General features: G+C 31.1%; 3 protein-coding genes across 19 annotated transcripts in view; 2 read left to right on the top strand and 1 right to left on the bottom strand.

The window, feature by feature from the left end:
- ccdc191 (coiled-coil domain containing 191) overlaps window positions 1-683 on the bottom strand; it is a 28295-nt gene extending 27612 nt beyond the window's left edge. For 4 of the 11 annotated variants that reach the window (XR_015524427.1, XM_087308572.1, XM_087308576.1 and 1 more), the window contains exon 1: window positions 268-506. Coding sequence is in view for 5 of the 11 variants with exons in the window: in XM_087308570.1 (XP_087164696.1) it covers window positions 268-342 (75 nt within the window). In the remaining 6 variants the exon portion in view is untranslated. 11 annotated transcript variants of the gene reach the window in all.
- vipr1b (vasoactive intestinal peptide receptor 1b) overlaps window positions 1-13187 on the top strand; it is a 738286-nt gene that overhangs the window by 378162 nt on the left and 346937 nt on the right. The window lies entirely within an intron of this gene.
- qtrt2 (queuine tRNA-ribosyltransferase accessory subunit 2) overlaps window positions 2132-13187 on the top strand; it is a 29571-nt gene continuing 18515 nt past the window's right edge. For 2 of the 3 annotated variants that reach the window (XR_015524349.1, XM_087308332.1), the window contains exons 1-3: window positions 2152-2215; window positions 2651-2850; window positions 6985-7040. Coding sequence is in view for 2 of the 3 variants with exons in the window: in XM_087308332.1 (XP_087164458.1) it covers window positions 2651-2850; window positions 6985-7040 (256 nt within the window). In the remaining variant the exon portion in view is untranslated. 3 annotated transcript variants of the gene reach the window in all.

Raw genomic sequence — 13187 nt, 5'->3', positions numbered from 1 at the left:
TCCTCGACAAATGTTTTGTCTCACGTTCACTTGGCTGTATTGTGGATAACGTTACACCTGAGGGCGTCGCGTTGCACATTTGAGCTAAATCCTGCTAACGTTAAGCCGTAAATGAATTCGTATTAATAACCAATGTGCATGATCAAAGATAAGCTGAAAGTCCCGTTTATTTACCTCAAGCTGAATTCTGTAAAAAACAGCACTCAAGCAACATTATTTCTGGGCTAAATCTATGAAGAACTGAGTGAAGGACGAAGTTTTACTCGCCTTATTATTGCCTGACGTTTTAGTCTTTGTCGTTTTCCAACGAAAAATATCCGGTCTGTGTGTGGAATGAGCCATTTTGTTTTGTATAAGTTACCTTCATATGTTTGGACTGTAAAATAAAATAAGTAACGTTATATTTTCACATGTTTGCAAAAAGTATTAGAGTTACAGTACAAGCAGCACAAAATTTAGCTTCGTAAAAACATTCATGTACTTTAGCGAGAAACTTTTCGCTCGACAATGGAATTGTGGGACTTGTAGGTTTCACAAAGTGACCTTACGTGAGTTGATGCCAAAGTAAAACTACATATCCCAGAAACTACTCAGGGAAACTGAAGCGTCTACTTTGAAACCATGGAAACCTTATGGCACACACACACACACACACACACACACACACACACACACACACACACACACACACACACACACACACACACACACACACACACACACACACACTGTACTTCATCTAAAACATTTGTGAGAATTCAAAGCAACTACACGTTTTACTTAATTACAGTGCTAAGCAAATGTACACCCCTCTGAAATCTATATTTTAAAATCAAATATGAAGCTATACAATTTTATATGTGTGCATGTACATTAGATAAGTCAGTAATGACGCCAAATCTGGAGCTTATCTAACAAAATAACTTACAATAACTGTCCAAACACTGGAAACGTTAAATTCAAATGTATAGGTTAGAGAAAAATATTGAACACAAATTTTAAAAAGAGGAAAAACCAAGAGAAGCTAATAATAATAATAATAATAATAATAATAATAATAATAATAATAATAATAATAATAATAATAATAATAAATAAATAAATAAATAAATAAATAAATAATAAAAAATTAACCATATTTTTTCCCAATATTTTGCTTGAATTTAATTTTATTATCTTTTAATTTCTAAATATATTTGGTGACTAAAATATTACTTTAATAAATATATCTGTTTAATACATCTGTTTTGTTTACATGCACAAAACACATTGCCAGTATGCACAGAGAAATTTATAAAAATATTCATTTTCAAAATTAAATAATAGTTTAATTTTTACAATATTTTTTATTTTCAGTGTTCTGGTTAAACATAACCCTGTTTTGAATGTATTTTGTTTTACAGACGCTCAGCAACAAAAAAATATATGTAAAAAAGACTTTACTCAAATAAACAAACCGCATTTAATTACTGATATAAACTGAGACTGGAAAATATCAAATAAAATAAAGTAATAAAAATTACCAGATGAGTAAATCAGTCATTTGTGAATAAATTATTTTTTAAACCATTTTTAATTAGAAAAGAAGAAAAACACAAACACATCAAGATATATATATATATATATATATATATATATATATATATATATATATATATATATATATATATATTATAAAAAATATTTATTATATAAAAAATTATAAATCAATTAAACTTAGAATGCAAAATCTCGTAGAGGTAACATCATAATGACAAATAAAGTACAAAACATTCAGCATTAAACTTAAAGGGGTGTTAAAATTACAGGTAGGGCAATAAAAAAAAAATAACGCAATAAATGTATGAATGTCCGATTATATTTTTTGGTCATGACAATTTTTAAGTAATTTCAGTGAGGAGTAATAGAGTTTAAGTTTAAATGTTTAAAGCATAGGGTACAGTCTTAAACCTGCGGTGTATTTAGCAAGTAGGAAAACGTTATTCTCTTATTTATAATTAGGATATTGACTTGTCTAATCCAACAACATAAAAGAGAATACACTGGATGTTAAAACAGGGATGTTGGTGAGTAAGTATCAAATGCACTACACAGGACTGTAATGTTAGATGTTTTGACGTCATAAATGTGAGACGCAAGTCAAAGACCGACGAACAATTTCTGCGACTTGAAGTTCTCACATGTTCTGCTGTGTGAAGCAGCTAAAATCAGTCTGGTAAGCCTTGAAGCAAATGACGTTTTTTTTATGATCGTATATGACATATTATTATTTTCATGTTATAGAAATATATGTTCTGTATGTTATGAAATTGCTTTTAGACACGATATAAACACAGATTTGAATATTTTGAGGGACTCATAAGGTTTTATTTATGATCGCATATGACTTTAATACTAAGTTATGCATAACGTTACGTATGTATGTATGTATGTATGTATGTATGTATGTATGTATGTATGTATGTATGTAAACCTGCTTTCAGACAGGACATAAACATTCAGATTTGAAAACTAAACAGTATTGTAATCTGCTTCACTAGTTTATATATTTGCTTATCAAGCTTTGTATAACTGTGAAAAGCCAGAGTAAGGCAGAGGATAGAATTGTTTTTGTGTTTGACGACTGATGAGCTATCGTTCCTCTCTCCAGATGAAGCTGGAGTTGTCTCGAGTGGTCCAGGGATGCCGCCTGGGGGTTTTGACTGGTCTGGGGAAATCAGGACAACACTCACTAGAGGTGCCCGGCTGTCTCCTGTACACCCGCTGTGCCACTGTTCCACATCTGACCCAGGACACATTACTAACCTTGAGCGACCTGCCAGCCGTCACACAAGTGTCTGTGGATAGCCTGTAAGAGTTTTGTTATACTGTCCATTTTGAGTCAGGTTTTCTAGAATTTATTCGGACAAAGTAGATCTTCTGGCCATACTGGAGGATTTGCAAAATTTGCATCTTAGTTTGATTTAATGGGGATGCAAATTAGATTTTAACAATGAATGGAAGACTGAGAGTATATATTTATTATATTTTTGTCTTCGCATCGATAAACCAACCACATTTATTTATTTTTTTATATAATTATTTTTTAGGGGTTTTCACCTTTATTGATAGGACAGTGGAGATATAGAGACAGGAAAGTGTGGGGAGCAGAGATAGGGGAAGGGTCAGGAAAGGACCTCGAGACGGGAATTGAACTCTGGTCGCTGCAAGCACCTCGGTGCTCTGTCGACGCACTAACCGCTAGGCTATTGGCGCCGACCAACCACATTTATGTACACATTTATTTAGGTTTTCCTGGCTTGTGCCTTAAAGGGATAGTTAATCCAAAACTGTTATTTTGTCATCATTTACTCAGTTTCCATCTGTTGAAGACAAGAATTTATTTTGAAAAATGTTGGAAACCTGTAACCATTGACATTACAGTTATATATATATATATATATATATATATATATATATATATATATATATATATATATATATATATAAATATATATATATATATATATATATATATATATATATATATATATATATATATTAGCGCTGTCAAAATTAGTGCGTTAACGCATGCGATTAATTTTAAATAATTAACGCGTTAAAAAAAATAACGCGATTAACGCAGTTGCAGGTTTTTTTTACTTCCTGTTGTGGTGGACGTGTGTTTAACATGCAAGGAATGTGGATAAGACCAAGGAAGCACTTTTTGAAGGCAAGTTACAGTATAAAACAATTAGTCGCATTACCAGGCTCTACAAAGTTTCATGCAATTTTGGGTGTTTCATTTTTAACTTTCGACTTCTGTTATAAGTTGATATCGCATGGCGAACAGAAAGAAAATCCTCCGCATTTTTACTCTTTTATTTTATGTTTTACGTTTCTACTCTATAACTAATGTTCTCAACTCACAGCAATAAAACTTTACAATGAGTGCAACAGTTTGTATCCTATAGTTTATTATTATAATTTTCCATATCTCTAATTCCTGTATTTTGGCATTTTTTTTGCAGTCCACTTAGAATCCAACATGGAAATCAATGTTTTCTTTATTGGCATTGATTGTTTTGAAATTTAAATGTCATTAACATGCCTGTGTTTTAATTTCTTTAATAAATATGGCTGTCAAGCCAGGATCTTGATGGTTTATTGTGGGTATTTTGTTTACATGAAGAAATCTTTGTTACAAGTTAAACAAAAATTCTATTAAACATTTATATTTTGAATTTTAATTCTAATAAACAATTATATTTTAAATTTAAATAGTTCTTCTCTTGCGTTTACATTAATTTTACATTTGAATAGCCAAAATTGCAAGTTTCAGTATTTTAAATGCGATTAATCGCGATTAATTTTTTTAAAAAAGGTGTGATTAATTAGTGAATTTTTTTAATCGACTGACAGCACTAATATATATATATATATTTATATATATATATATATATATATATATATATATATATATATATATATATATATATATATGTATATATATATATGTATATATATATGTATATATATATATATATATGTATGTATATATATATATATATATATATATATATATATATGTGTGTGTGTGTGTGTGTGTGTGTATATATATGTGTATATATATATATGTGTATATATATATATATGTGTATATATATATGTGTGTATATATATATATATATATATATATATATATATATATATATATATATGTGTATATATATATGTGTGTATATATATATATATATATATATATATATATATATGTGTGTGTGTATATATATATATATATATATATATATATTAGTGCTGTCAATCGATTAAAAAAATTCACTAATTAATCACACCTTTTTAAAAAAAAAATAATCGCGATTAATCGCATTTAAAATACTGAAACTTGCAATTATGTATATATATAATTTTTTTTTTTTGAGGAATTCTATGCAAATATCAACCTTGCTATGAAAAAATAAATAGAGTTTTCATCAAAATAGCAAAACCATTTTTATATTTTTGTGTAAAGAAGTATTTTACAGTACTTTAGAAACACTCAAAAATGTATTTGTCAGTGATTTCAAACTATTATGTTTGATTTACCAAAGTCACACAAGTGGCCATTTCACATCAGTCACATCCATAACAGAGAGATGTCACATCCATAACAAAGCTTTTTCCTCTTAATGCAAAAATATCAAACAAAATAAAATCGACGATGTTTGTTCTATAATGAGCAACTCTTATCCTTTGATTTGCTTTATTTCTTTTGGGTTGTGCCATTTAATTCACAGAATTTGTTGTAGATTATAAACTCACATCCATCACACATGTTTATTTTCCTCATTTAAAATATAAAAAAAGTTTACAGATTGATATTTTTCTGATCCTATAACTCTGTGGTTAGTTGTTTTGCAAAATATAAGCAGTTGCTTCACTATCATATTAACGTATACTTTCTAGATGAATTTATATTTTGAATTTTTACCGCAAACGTCACATTTATAATGCTGGAATAGCTCATATATGTTTGTGTTAGACCCATAGTGGTAAGAAGCACTTTAGGGAGAGTAAATGATGAGCACATTTTTTGGGGTTAACTATGTTTATAGTTGTCTGAGATAGGTCTGTCACAATAATCATTATAATAACTTACCGCACAACACATAAACATGACCCCAATAATTTTTGGTGATGCAATATATATCACCCATACATAAACTATTTTAGCAACATTTAGCTAAGGATAAGCGTTTTTCACATTCTGATTCCAAAATCTATTTATTTAATTGTTAATATGACTTTAATTAAATGTTCTTAAAACAAATTGTATGCGTTCTTTGAAAGAGTGTACTTGCATTGTGATAATATTATGTTGTTATTCTGGCATTTTATAATCAGTGGCATAAAATGCTGTTAAAATGACAATAATTTTGTTCATCCAAATGTATCTTGGTGCAACATATCGTACAACAAAAAATAGATGTCGTGACAGACCTAGTCTAAGACTCAAACAAGGTTCATCAATCTAGGATTCAAAAAGATGCAAAACACTCTTTAGAGATTTGTTAATGATAATATTGACATGCTTGTAATGCATTTGATGAGGATTTGTTGGCTGCACAACCATGTTATGAATATCCAGAACCAGCAGATTTGGCATTTGTGACATGATGTGTTGTCCTTCTGGAAGTAGCCATCAAAAGATGTGGTCTGGCCATGGCCAGTACACTGCAAAAAGGCTTTTCTTACTTTTGTTTTTGTCTTGTTGCTAGTCGAAATGTCTGAAAATTCTTAAATCATCAAACAGTTTTTTCCTTAAAACAAGGCACTGCCAATGAGAAAACAATCAGTTTTTTGCTATGAAATAGGATTAGGAACGTTTTACTTACCCCATTGGAAAACCCCTTATTTATGAAAACAAGAAATAATATATTTAGTTATTTGGACTAGAAACAAGACAAAAACTCTTAAATAATAAAAGCATTTTTGCAGTGTAGTAGCAATATTATGTTAGGCTGTGACATTTAAACAAAGCTCAGATGTACTATGTAAGAAAACTTGCCTCATACCTTTATACCATTTTACCAGCAAAAAAAAAAATAATGTATGAATGTAAATTAGCAGACCAGGCAATTCTTTTCAATCTTCAGTTGTCTAGTTTTGTTGAGCCAGTGTAAGTCTACTTCAAGGTTGAATCTGATTATGTGATTTCTTACTTTAAACCAGTCTGGTCATTCTTCTCTGACCTTTCAGGTCTTTGTGCATGGAAATCCCATTAGATTAAAAGATTTCTGAAATACCAGACCACCTCACACCAACAACCATGTCATGTTCATAATCACCATTCTTACCCATTCTGATGCTCGGCTACAACAAATATGTTGAACCATATGCTTTGAGATTGGGTTATAAGATATTTATGTTAACCAACAGTTTAACATTTTTACTTAATAAAGTATTTTTTTTTCATTTAAATGTATAACTTCTTTTGTGTTTCAGTGCAGAGCACCAAGAAGTTCTGGAGGAGTTCAAAGAGGGTGTCAGAAAGTTTGCAGGTTATTTTCTTTTGTTATTTCTTTGTCATATCATGGTTTTAAAATGTCTCCAGACATATTACAGACATCACATGTCTGTAATAATATCTCAGCTTTCTACACACTTCACTTTTATAAGTTAAGGTTTGGGTGGTTTACCTTTGTTTCCATCTGCTTCTTTTTGTTTGACAGACATTAAAAAACTGAAGTTAACTACCCTAGTAACATACATACAGTTGAAGTCAGAATTATTAACCCCCCCTTTGAATTTTTTTCTTTTTTTAAATATTTCCCAAATTATGTTTAACAGAACAAGGGAATTTTCACATTATATCTGATAGTATATTTTCTTCTAGGGGAAAGTCTTATTTGATTTTTTTGGCTAGAATATAAGCAGTTTTGAAAAAAAAAAAAAAATTTAAGGTCAAAATTATTAGCCCCTTTAAGCAATATATTTTTTCGATAGTCTACAGAACAAACCATCGTTATACAAACCATCGTTAACAACTTGCCTAATACCCTATTCTGCCTAGTTAACCTAATGAACCTAGTTAAGCCTTTAAATGTCACTTTCAGCTGTATAAAAGTCTTTTAAAAATATCTAGTAAAATATTATTTACTGTCATCCTGGCAAAGATGAAATAAATCAGAAATGAGTTATTAAAACTATTACGTTTAGAAATGTGTTGAAAAAAATCTTCTCTCCGTTAAACAGAAATTGGGGAAAAAAATAAACAGGGGCTAATAATTCAGGGGGTCTAATAATTCTGACTTCAACTAATATATATACTTCAACTATTAAAATGTGAAATCAAAATTTTTTTTATCATATATTTCTCGTGCCACATCTCAGAATAGTTGTTAATGAATAGTTTGTTAATAATTATACTTTTGGTATAATACTGACATAATATCATTTTTCTGCACTTCGAGTGATTTGTCGCTTAGTGTTTATAGGTCATGTGACTGACTAATAGATATCTGAGTCTAAATCAAAAATATTGTTAATACAATAAATGAAAGTGTAATGAAGCTCTCATTTAATTTTGTTCTTTATGCAATTTAAATATGTCCTTTTAATTTTTTTAAAGCAAAAAATAATGAATTGCATACATTTTTGAATAGACACCCGGTAAAATGTAATTCAGTGAAATAACAGTTCGTTCATATGCCTCATAATAGTTAATTGTTGTTTTAAAATTTTTATTCGTTGCCACCAGACATTTTATAAGTTGGCTTGACATCTACTTTTTTGCTCACCAGCCACTGTTGCTAATCATTTTCCAAAATGAATAGCCATTTGGCATTTTCAACAGCTAAAATAGATGTTGTCTGAAAAATATATTTTATATGCTTAAATTTTACTTTGCTTGCCAAAAAGTACTTGATTTTTTTAAACTCTGAAATTATGATATACTTGGTAGACTGTACCAGCTGGTATACAGTAGTCAACATTGGCAGTGAATCAAAACTTTTGATCAATTTGGCCTAAAACCAAAGTAATACCCATTGTTGTTATTCTTGACTTTTTTATTTACATCTAAATAAACTATTTTTAATTAAATTTTTTATTTATTTAGGACTCTTTCTTTATTTATTTACAAGTAGTATTGTAGTTCGAACCTACAAATATTACCTAATTGTTATTCATAAGGTGACGTGTCTTTTGTAAATGTAAAATGCATAATTTACACAAACAGCAGTATACTAATATAGACTGTTATAAATATACACATATAGTTAAAGTCAGAATTATTAGCCAATCTTTAAATTTATTTTTATTTTTTTCGATATTTTCCAAATTATGTTTAACAGAGCAAGAAATTTTCATAGTACGTCTGATAATGTTTTTTCTTCTAGAGAAAGTCTTCTTTGTTTTATTTCAGCTAGAATAAAAGCAGTTTTTATTTTTAAAGCCATTTTAAGGTCAAAATTATTAGTCCTTTTAAGCTATATATTATTTTGACAGTCTACAGAACAAACCATCATTATACAATAACTTGCCTGATTACCCTAACCTGCCTAATTACCTAATTAACCTAGTTAAGCCTTTAAATGTCACTTTAAGCTGTATAGAAGTGTCTTGAAAAATATTATTTTCTGTCATCATGGCAAAAATAAAATAAATTAGTTAATAGAAACAAGTTATTAAAATTATTATGTTTAGAAATGTGTTGAAAAATCTTCTCTCCGCTAAACAGAAATTGGGTAAAATATAAACAGGGGGGTAAATAATTCAGGTGGGCTTATAATTCTGACTTTAACTGTATATAATAAAAAACGGATCAAGATCAGCTTAAATCATTTTGTGTTTTTTCAGTGATTTTGCTTGTTAACAGACAATATTTATCATAATTTTTCAATAAGACTGTGTTCTTGAATCTGTTTCTGTTATTAAAAAAACATTATTTGAGGGTGCAAACCTGATTAAAAATGTAACATTGAACTGAATTTTTTACTTTTTGACTGTTGATTCAATGTTAATTCAATGAAGGTCTGCTCTGTGGGTATTGCTTTTACTAAATCTAGATGTTCAACTCAACATTTTCAAAACTATATTTATTTTCAAACCACATTACATAAAAATGCATTCAGCAGTAGTCTACTTGTATGACTAATACAGTAGACTATAGGACAAATAAAAATACAACTCAAATCTGAAAGATCGTTACTTACAGAAAATACAGACTGCTAACCGAGAATCCATTGTAGTAAGCGCTCATAAATTTAAATCGTGGTTGACTTCACTGTGTTGCTCTGAAGCACAGCTGACTTGATGGCATTGCAACACGTAGTTAAAAGAAGTCTTCTTTGCTCAACAACCCTGTTAAAAAACAAAATCAAAACATCACATCAAACAGTAAATTTAATCATCACAGAATGTATTTTCAATTTTATACTATAATAAACTAAAGTTTAAAACTATAGTTTAAAATAGAAGATGAGTGTGCCATTATGCTCTCTCCCACCATAACCCTAGCAGCAGGACCCAGTACCGGCCCGGTATAAAACCCTGTGTAGCACCTTGCCTAAGCATGCATGGGCCGCCTTACCTCAGGGAGTGCTCAAGCAAATCGGGCGTCAATCCATGCCGCATATGTGGAATGTTGCTTGTCCGCACATTTCAAGTAACAAATGTAATATTCTTCGCGATTTTGCATTTACGTACGCAAACTGCGAAAAACTACACAGAGGTGCCCGAGTGAAGCTTTGTCAAATTGGCATGGCTAAACTCGTACTGTCAGTTTTGATCTCACATTGGTCAAGTACAACAGTAACACAGAGAGAACTGAGTAAACAGAGAGAACGGAGTAGTTTTATGAGAATGCAGATCTAATTATTTAGAATGCGACGTCATTTGCTGGGAGTACTATAAATCTTGTCATGATGAGCGCTGAAGAGTGCACAGGCCTATTCAGGTCTAGAGTAACGTTAGCTTCTAATGAAATCAGTAAAAGTGGGACACGTGTATTAAATGAAAAGACACTTTAAATATTTGTAACTATTAGCTGTTTATTTTTAATGCTATAACAGCAGTAAATACAGTAGTACTGCACTAAAATGCAAAGAGCAAAATATGTTTTCGCTAATTCATTTCAATTCACAAAACTCATTAAAACAAATTCACTTTTTATGTGTGTATGAGTGACGTGAGAATGTGGGTGATAAGGAGAGTCATTGCAGCTTTCATCATCAGATGTATTCCTTCTTAAAAAAACAGAATCAATAAATGGTTATTCTGGTTGGAATAAGTATGATTTGGATCATTTGTGCTACACGATTATTTATATTGCATTTAAATTTGATTCATAAGTGGATGATTCTTTTTCGTTCATTTATTTTGATGTCAAAGGTTACCTCATGGTTTTGACCCATATAAATAATCCATTTATCTCATAATTCAAGCAACAGAATAAGAATGCTTGCCAATTATACTTGCAAAACACACCATCACTTTAGTTAGTTTAAAATCATTGAAAAATATGATCACTGCTACTGGTGCTTTTTCTTGTAAAGAGTATTGTACATTATTTCATGCCAGGAATGTGGGTTTAATTATTTATTTATTTTTTTGGCTACAACTGTAACTCACACAGTTTGAAAATTCACACTTACAATTGCCAAAGATTCTGGTGGTGAAACTGGTAGGAAGTTCTCCGGTAAAAAGAAAAATGTTTTTTTTAGGCTCAGAGTTCTAGAAATTATAAGACGTGATTGAACTTCTCAATCTGGACCAGTTATGACATTTGCTGAACAATTGCCCTTCAGGAGCAGGATTGGACTAGTCATTGTACAATAGAATGGAAATCAATATTAGATCATTTAAAAACTAATAATTAAATTAAGATTGTTTTAAAATACCATTACTTTTCCTACAATCAAAATTGACTTTACATTTTAGAGCTGAAAGCATGTTTTCAACTGCTCTTCCTGTCACTGACTATTAAGTGACTGTTTAAAGTAATTATGCATTCATGCTTGGATGCGTACAGCAGATGCATTTTAGAAAAATGAGTTTTGAGTTTTCATTTTACAACCAAAACGAAAAGAAGGGCTCTGTTTCAGTCATTGCCTTCAGCAACCCATCCAGAAATGAGAAAGGTAATTGCATTCACAATATTAAGATGTGTGACCGTAAAGACATTTCAAAGGGTGACCTGAGGCAGCTGCTGTTGCACTATTTGGATAATTACAAAAAGAAAATTATTGTGCACGATAATATTGGTCACCAAAGTTCACCTCCAACATTTCCATATACAGTCTCTCTGAATTTAGCTTCCTCCTTTAATAGTCATGCATGTTCCTCTAATCTGCAGTTGGAAATTAGTTTTTGGGAATTTGTTATGCAAATGCACACTTTTGCCATCAACCGCCCTCATCAGTGCCCCAATTTGTCCTAATCTCCATATAAATGCATTTTTATATCTTCAGAATAATAAGTTGAGCTCTTGGTTGTTTATTTCTGCAGTAAACAGTGTTGATATAATGAAGAAGTGTTCTGCCTGATTGCAATGGACTGTTCTCATGCATTCCATCACTGTTAAGGATTTACTAAATGCTGAATAACAAGTGTATTTGCTGTCGTCACGAACTGCTTGTTTGGACTATTTATATCTTTGAAAATCAAGGCATTGAAGTCATGTAAATAGCCATATATAAAATATTGCTTTTGAAATCTACAATGTACAAAGCACTGTAGAAATAACAATGAATTGAAATTTAATTAAATTAATTAATTAATTCATTTTTTTTAGGCTTAGTCCATTTATTAATCTAGGGTCGCCACAGTGGCATAAACCGCCAACTTATCCAGTGTATGTATTACGAAGCGGATGCCTTTCAGAATTTCAGAAACTGCGAATCTAATGGGATATTCATGCTCAACCATCTCTAATGTTTACATTGAATGGTCTGAAAAAGACAAAATATCCAGTGAGCAACAGTTCTGTGAGTGCAAATGCCTTGTTGATGTCAGAGGAGAATGGCCAAACTGGTTCGAGCTGATAGAAAGGCAACAGTAACTCAAATAACCCCTCGTTACAACTGAGGTCTGCAGAAGAACTTCTCTAAACGCACAGCACATCGAACCTTGAGGCAGATGGGCTACAGCAGTGGAAGACCACAGCGGCTGCCACTCCTGTCAGCTAAGAACAGGAAACTGAGGCAACATTTTGCACAGGGTCACAAAAATTGGACAATAGAAGATTGTAAAAAAATTGCCTGGTCTGATGCATCTTGATTTCTGCTCCGGCATTCGGATAGGGTCGGAATTTGGCGTCAACAACATAAAAGCATGGATCCATCTTGCCTTGTATCAACGGTTTAGGTTGGTGGTAGTAGTGTAATGGTGTCTTGGATATTTTCTTGGCACACCTTGGGCCCATTAGTACCAATTAAGGATCGTGTCAACGCCACAGCTTTCCTGAGTATTATTGCTGACCATGTCCATCCCTTTATGTCCACAGTGTACCCATCTTCTAATGGCTACTTCCAGCAGGATAAATTGCCATGTCATAAAGCGTGAATCATCTCAGACTGGTTTCTTAAACATGAAAGTGAGTTCTCTGTACTCAAATGGCCTCCACAGTCACCAGAACTCAATCCAATAGAATCCAATTCCACTTTTAGGATGTGGTGGAACGAAATATTCGGATCCTGGATGTGCAG

Source organism: Danio rerio, chromosome 24 (assembly GCF_052040795.2).
Source record: "Danio rerio strain M-AB ecotype USA chromosome 24, GRCz13ab, whole genome shotgun sequence".
Classification (NCBI taxonomy): domain Eukaryota; kingdom Metazoa; phylum Chordata; class Actinopteri; order Cypriniformes; family Danionidae; genus Danio; species Danio rerio.
The sequence above is the reverse complement of the archived record's forward strand: the minus strand, read 5'-3'. Positions and strand labels throughout refer to the sequence as shown.